This window comes from Armigeres subalbatus, chromosome 1 (genome assembly GCF_024139115.2).
Source record: "Armigeres subalbatus isolate Guangzhou_Male chromosome 1, GZ_Asu_2, whole genome shotgun sequence".
NCBI classification, from domain to species: domain Eukaryota; kingdom Metazoa; phylum Arthropoda; class Insecta; order Diptera; family Culicidae; genus Armigeres; species Armigeres subalbatus.
Window position 1 is genome coordinate 317,838,935 of NC_085139.1, and position 8,399 is coordinate 317,847,333.

Genomic DNA, 8,399 nt, shown 5'->3' on the forward strand with positions numbered 1-8,399 from the left:
TAGCCAGAGCACTAGTATACAATTTTATCCTGATCTATGGATCATTCTTGGAAATTAGAACTGACCAAGGATCAGAGTATAATAATGAGGTTATGGAACGAATTTGTAAACTATTGGAAATAAAACAAAATTTTTCGACAGCATACCACCCACAGTCAATTGGAGCACTGGAGAGAAATCACAGATGTTTAAACGAATATCTGAGATGTTTCACCAATGCTCATCAAACAGATTGGGATGATTGGGTAAAATTTTATGAATTCACATTCAATACTACACCACACACCGAACATGGCTACACTCCTTATGAGTTAGTATTCGGCAAGAAAGCTAGGCTACCGCAAGATTCTAAAATTTAAACTCAACAATTGAACCAATTTATAATCTTGATCAGTATGATGCCGAACTAAAATTTAGACTCCAAAACTCCAACCAAATAGCTAGAGATAGCTTGATTCAGAGTAAACAAAACCGACAAATTGCAGCAAATACAAATACAAACCCTATTTTATTAAGCGTAGGAGATAAAGTTTATATCACAAACGAAAATAGGAAGAAATTAGACCCTTTTTACATCGGCCCATACGTAATAATTAAATCAGAAGAACCAAATTGTATAATCAAACATACGGTCACAAATAAACAGTCCAAAGTTCACAAAATAGATTGATGAAAGCGTAAAAAGTTAGGAGCGTACATCACTTCATATTGAAATTATATATATTTTTTATTCTTTTCGAATGGTTACACCATTCTCCTAAAGGGGAGGTGTAGCATACTAGCATATCATGTCAGGAAAATCCAACAATCAGCAATAAGGATAAACCCATTAGCATAAATTATCGAATACCTAATTAGCTACCATTATCTTGTCATTGTCATTTGTCTACGAAAAGTACTCTTTACGGTTTTACCTAAAACAAACCCACTAACGGGTTTTGCCCAAAACATCACATTATAAACATCAACAATAAACGCCTTAACCTTAAGCACACTTCCAATGTCAGACACCACACCGTTATATTATTATTTTACCTACTCACGTGTTTGGGTCACGTACCTGAACGCAAGAAGACAATTGTAAACTAGTATTTAAGAAAGATACAATAAAGAAACGACGTTCATTTCTTACTCAAGTCAAATCCAGACGGACATGCTGTCCGATGTGTTGTGAATCTGTTCAAGTTATCACCACCCGTGCAGGAGCACACCTAACTACCACCACATTAGAAGTGCCATCAGAAGAGATCCACCATCAATCGGATCAGTCCTGGCATTTTTGGAGCTTCTATTTTCAACCATCAAGGATACCCTACGTTTCGACTGGGTCAGTCTTGGTGTCTCTATCGGAGAAGCAAACCAGGTCATCAACCCACTCAATCTCCTGACAGTGACAAGGACAACTACAGCTCCGCAGGTGGGACAACCATCAGGAAACGTAACACAGGAAGAACTGACAGATCTAGGCATGCTCATCCTTGGCGGCTTCCGGGTTCATCATGCCACGAATCCGACATATAGTTACAGTCGGGATTCCCCTGACGCATGCATCTACACACTCAGCTGACCCAGTTCCTAACGTGTGACCGGATGCAAGGTCAGCATTTCCACCCGCCCGACAACAGTGACATCAACAGCAGCGTATCGGTTGATCAGCATTTTTAGGCTATTTGCTCGATCAGCAAATATCATTATTAAATAGGACCAGACAGGGCCTCAGGCGGTCAGTTATTGATTATCGGTCGGTGAACGTAGTTAGTTCTTAATTAATGTAATTATCGAGTGTTTATCAAGTGTAATTATCGAATGTACTTAGTGAATAAATGTTTTTAATGAACTGAAGGACGAGAGTGATTATTGGCGCAGCCGTCCGGAAACGGTTGAAGTGAAGTGTAAGTGATAACAGTGGCAGATTACGAACTAAAAAACGTAATTATAAGTGGTTCCGCGAGAGCATCCACGACTGAAGGATTAGACAGATCCGTCGCACGGAGTTGAGGACACCTGGATTACCAGCAACGTTCAACCTGGACCTACGGACACGAATGCAAAACCGTAAGTAATTTTTTTTTCTCTTTATTCTCCCCTGAAAATTACTTGCGAGGAGATTATCGTACTACCAGATAGGCGCATAATCTCTCAAAAGAATTGCACTACCAGATAGACATTTTTTTTTGCCGCAACTTGGTTTACTATCAGATAGGAACCAAGCCAAGCTAATTTCCCCCCTCTACTGCGTACTATCAGATAGCGCACACACTTCACTATACAAGTCGCACTACCAGATAGACGACTCGTTGGTTCCAACTCAGTTTACTATCAGATATGAATTGAGTCAAGTCTTTCCCCCAACGGCATCTAATGCCAAAAGTAAAAACTGCTTTGAAGAAAGCACGAGGGCTCCTTCGGCCAGAGTTATATAGCAGCTCCGATTCGGAAAGTAGTGGCATTTCGGAAGAATACGCTCACGTACCGATTAACAATTTGTCCATTCCGATCGATTTAATTACGATGGCTGAGCAACAAAACCCCTTAGAGGCGATCGCCCAGCAAATGGCTCAAATGATGCAGGCCATAAATAATCTCACTGCGAAGCAAGCGCAATATGAGAATCAAATTCATAACAGGGCATCCACTAGCCAAGCTACCGACAACGGAGGTAGTAGAACAGTGACGGTCGATCCATTTAGGATACCCGACCCAATCAAACTTTTGCCAAGTTTTAATGGCAACAAAAAACAATTGAATTGGTGGCTAGAAACAGCGGAAAAAACATTAAATAATTTTGAATCGCTGGTGTCTCCGGACACTTTTCAAATCTATTTAACCGCTGTAACAAATAAAATTGAGGGACACGCCAAAGATGTGCTCTGCACTAACGGCAATCCTACCACTTTCGCGGAAGTAAAACGGATCTTGCAATCAGCTCTCGGAGACAAGCAAGATCTATCTACTTATAACTGCCAGCTATGGCATAATAAGATGGACGGCAGAGTCAGCAGACAAAATATTTGAAGAAGGATACAAAAGTTGATATAAACGATAAGGAATTCAAGGGAAGTTTTGAAAAATGTAAGAACATTCTTATTTCTGAAACTATACTGGCACATCCAGACTTTACGAAGCCATTTGTGTTAACCACAGATGCATCGAAATACGCGCTGGGAGCAGTTCTATCGCAAATCAATGATAACAAAGATCATCCAGTAGCATTTGCCTCAAGAACGCTTTATAAACATGAAATCAACTACTCAACCACCGAGAAGAAAGCATTGGCCATCATATGGGCCATAGACAAATTTAACACTTACCTCCACGGTAATAAATTTACACTGGTCACAGACCACAAACCTCTGGTTTTCATTAAAAATGCAAATAAAAATGGTAAATTGATTAGATGGAGATTAGAACTCGAGAATTACGATTACACGGTGGTATACAAAACAGGAAAGACAAATGTAGTCGCCGATGCATTAAGCAGAAAGGTAGAAGCAAATGTCAACGAAATTTCTGAGTCTTCAGATGCAGAAACGGTTCATTCCGCTTCAAGTTCTGAAGAGTTGTTTATCCATTTCACAGAAAGGCCGGTAAACAACTACAGAAATCAAAAAATCCTTCGCGTTACCAGATTCAATTCTGAAATAACGGGAAACGTATTCCCCGGATACAAGCGAACTATTATCTGTTGTAATGATTGCGCTACAGATAAAATAACCGATATCTTTAAAAGATATTGGAACGGAAGGCAAACAGCAGTTTATGCACCAGAGAACCTTCTTAACTTAATACAGGAAGCCTATAGGAATCACTTTTCACATGCCCATTTAGTGGTCACCCAAAATATGGTTGAAGACGTAACATCTGTAGAACGTCAAGACAATATCATCAGGAAAGAGCACGACAGAGCACCCAGGGGCTTCAAGAGGTGGAGCAACAAATTAAAAGATCTTTCTTCTTCCCAGAGATGGTGAAAAAAATAAGAACATTTAATAACGCATGTCAAATTTGTTGCGGACATAAATACGACAGGAAGCCTTATAATATAAAAATTTCATCAAGACCTATAGAAAATGCACCATTCCACAGAATACACATCGACATATTTGGAATCGACAAAGAAAACTATTTAACAATAATTTGTGCATTTTCAAAACATTTACAAGCAATAAAAATCGATACAAGGAACATAATAGACATCCAAAATGCCCTCAGCCAATATTTTTCAACTTTTTCCATACCACGATTAATTGTATGCGACCACGAAGCATCCTTCACTAGCATAAGGATGGCAGATTACCTTTCAAACTTGGGTACAAGAATGGAATTTGCTTCTTCATCAGAATCGAACGGGCAAATCGAAAAAACACACAGTACCCTAATCGAACTGTTCAACACTAACAGGCATAAATTTCCAGGAAGTAGTTCGAATCAAATAATGGGAACGATGGTGGCCCTGTATAACGACACCGTTCACTCAGCGACAGGACTTACCCCAAATGAATGAATCTTCAACAGAATAAACACATCGAATCCTAATGAAATAAGCAGGACTTCACATAATATATTTGAGAAAGTTTCACAAAATTTGAAAAAAGCCCAACACAAAATGAAACGATATAATGACAAAAAAGAAGATCCTCCAGTAATATAAACAGAAAAAACAGTTTACATAAAGAAAGGAACAAGGAAGAAACTAGACCCTAGATTTACTACGTCAAAGTGCGTAGCAGAAAACGAAAGGACTATCAAAATTACTAGACATGTCAAACGAAATAAAAACAAAATCAAAACAATTAAAAACTAACCTATCTCATCTTTCATTTCAGGAACGCAAACCAAATAGAATCCATTCACCCCAGATGAACACCTTTGCAGCCAAAACCAAACCCCACATTTCAACGTTACACCAAAACAAAAATCTACTTCTCTTTTTAGGAAACACAAAAAGACGGAAACAAACAAAAAATTGATAATCTCACCCCAACAAACAGTTTAAATTAACTGAAAAGCATCAGTAATCAGAACCATGATCATAATACAATTAACACTCCTAGCATTTCTTTTTTCGCTAATTCAAAGCAACAAAATAGTCACCAGAAACACATACACAAAATACATAACATTCTACAATCTGCGGGATGCTCTGAAGAGTCAACTTACAACGCCAGTTCTTCGGGATGCCATAGAAGTCGCTATTGTAAACTTGGCCGCTGTTTATATAGATGCTGAATTCATAAAACTTCTGTGTGCCGTGGATATGTTTTTTGCCATGTTCCCGAAACACAAGCTTACTAAATTGAGGTTCGGAACGCTCATATTGTCGTACAAAGATTGTACAGGTGTTGCAGCAATCGGACATGGTTGCGAGCTAATGAGCCATAACACACGTATATTCACCCGATGGCTAATGACCCCGACCCTGCGTCAGGATTTTAATCGCATGAACATCCCGGGTCAAGAGATCACGTTGCCTTACTCTTATGGCCCTTATTTATCCGGTTTGGGATTAGTAGACAAGAGTCCATATTCGGCTGCACTCGACTGTGGGTTACACATGTTCTCACACTTAATCGGATGTGCATTATTATCTACCAGGTCCATTAACGCTATATTCTTCCAGCCCAGCGGATTGAGCTCAGTAATAGACAACGCAATCTTATTCATTTATGCGCATTCATGCACCAGCTCTCTCCAATTGCAGTTCTTCAAGAAGAGTGAGATTGATACTGTGAAAGGAATTGAGAATGAAGCAAGGCGTCAGATTGAGTCTCTACGTAAGCAGTTACGATCCCTGGAAGATGCAGAAGTTGCCTCCGCTGATGGAGAGGCTGGAGGTGTGGACCCAGAGGCAGAACCCATTCAGGATAACACTGGTCTTGGCGGGGCCGGTGATCTGGATAATGTAGAAGACGCCGGAGATTTCGACGATCTCTATCCGGAAGAACCCCGCAGTCGAGATGCACTGGATTGGTACGCGTATATTGCCAAGTATTGTCGGGGAGCCATACCGGAAAGGATGAGGGCTGTGGCTTACGACAGATGGTCACAAATCAAGGATGTGAGGCCGGGAACTGTAGGAGAGTTTGCGAAGAGGATGGGAAGAGCGCAAACGCATTAGAGGACGAGAGGAGATTGACAACTATTAAGTCAAGTACGCCATTTGTATTTTCTTAGTTTTTAAGATATTATAACCCCATAAAAAAAAAAAGAAAAGAAGACAATGTTTCGTCCTGGGTGGGACGACCCTACGTTGTGTGATTTTAATGGTGATTCTCCGGGCGACGAATAAAGAAAACTACTGCTTGATCGAGACTTCTGATTTATTGCCTCCGAGAGGCAGCGTGCCAACTCGGAGGTTACTTTCGAGACACTGTCCATAAGATGGATTGGGGAGTCGCCTTTTATAGGCGACTCTTAGTACGGAAAGACAATTATAACATATTATATAATTAATAGGAACGTGTGCACAAACATTCAAATTTAAAATCTAATTGGACTTACAGCGCGCCAACTGCTACGCATATAACGCTAGCAGTTGGCGCGAGAACAGAAAACAAAAGTGACACAATATAAAAGAATGATACACGCTGCACTGGCTTCAACAGCAGCTACGACGGTGAGCGCAGTTCGTGATCGAACAACTACTTTGTCACTAATTGGCGATTTAAAAGATTGTTTTTTGATGCACAAGATTACAAAATCTAACCGATAAAAGCGATTTCCATTGTTCATTTTATTTTTATCATTTCAAATACGGATAACTGCATTTAGTTAAAAATGCAAAAGTTAAGACCACGTACAAGAGTAAAGTCATCACAGGAGAGCACGTGTAGCGATCCTAAACGCCATGCAATAATCATCATTTTTCTTCTATATTTAAAGTATGTCATATAAACGAACGAAAAGAAAGATTGGACAGGTTGGAACCTGTCCATTTATGTTTATCAAATAGCAAACGCTGTTGAAAAAAACAACGGATATTTAAGTATAAGCAAAACTTGGCGAATAAGCTGGCCTAGGAATAGTAGCTGACTAAATTATTAAATAATTGTTTATTTAGAGAGTACGAATGCTCTCGGAGCAGAATGTCACATGAGAGTAAATGTAGGTAGCATGCAACATTATTGAAAATGAGAGAAAAATTGTAAACAATAGCCAGTAGTTTTTGTAAATAAAGAAGAGAGTCGGACTTTGGACTTGGAGTTAGCAAGTCACATCAGAATTGTTCAAGTGTTTTATTTTTCAAATTGTGATGACTGTTTTCCAGAAAACTAACCGCTCGAGCTCGCGCACACGGATTCAAACATCAACGTACTGTTGCGTATTCCGTATTATTAAGGTTAATTCGTCAAGAATGTAGTTTTTAATTGAAGTCAGACAAAACAGGATAATAAAAATTTCAGTGTGTTAAAGTATCTTATAAATATTTTCTCGTTTTGAACTTTTTGGAAAGGCTCGCAATTCGCATTATGAGGTCTGGTTCCCCCACAGTGTGAAAGAGGGTCCAGCACCTGTTGAAACCAACTGCATCGTCAGTAGGTTCAACGGTTATGACAATCCTCAAGCGTTTGTGTCGGCGCATCAACAGAGGCATCAACATCAACGGCGATGAAGATACTTTGTCTCTGATTGGCGATTTAAAAGTTTCTTTTTCGATGCACAAGATTACAAAATTCAACCGAGAAAAGTGATTACCATTGTTCATTTTATTTTTATCATTTCAGATACAGATAACTGCATTTAGTTAAAAATGCAAAAGTTAAGACCACGTACAAGAGTAAAGTCATCACAGGAGAGCACGGATTCAAATATCAACGTACTGTTGCGTATTCCGTATTATTAAGGTTAATTCGTCAAGAATGTAGTTTTATCTTTTACTACGAATAGAAGAAGCAGGTAAATTTGATGATATTATAATAACAATCAGACAAAACCTAATGCTAAGAAGAAGACCTATCTGCCTTTGGGGAGGTGGCTGGTATTGAGAAAGCTTCAAACAAAGAAGGAATCACCCGCGCGGTAAAACATTCGAAGAGCATTTGGAAAAGATTAAAACAATTTTCGAAACTTTAAGAAAAGCAATTTTTTTAGATAAACCAGACTAATAATAATGTGCGTTAGGTACCACTGCTCCCGACCGCTAAATATTCATACAGGTGCAGGAATGCTTGGTTAGCAGTTTTGTTTAATAAAAGGGCTCGCACTTCGCGAGGTTGTCCTCTTTCATCATCTACGTGTCGGGTTAAGTAGTTAAATGATTTATTGTTAGCTTTTGAGAATAAATACCAGAGTAGAAAATTTTAACTTTTTTAAAAACTCATTTCGGATCTCGAAAGTCCTTTCTCTGAAGTAGAATTCCTCGGATTTATTATTACTGAAAATGGCTTAATTAAAAAGTT

The 8,399-nt window shown here is 39.0% G+C and overlaps 1 protein-coding gene across 1 annotated transcript; it reads left to right on the top strand.

The window, feature by feature from the left end:
* Window positions 1-2,511: 2,511 nt before the first annotated feature.
* On the top strand, window positions 2,512-6,288 carry LOC134207592 (uncharacterized). The gene is made up of 3 exons (XM_062683298.1): window positions 2,512-2,659; window positions 3,145-3,318; window positions 5,055-6,288. The coding sequence occupies exons 1-3, from the start codon at window positions 2,512-2,514 to the stop codon at window positions 6,116-6,118; spliced, it is 1,386 nt and encodes a 461-aa protein (XP_062539282.1). The 3' UTR covers window positions 6,119-6,288.
* Window positions 6,289-8,399: the final 2,111 nt, after the last annotated feature.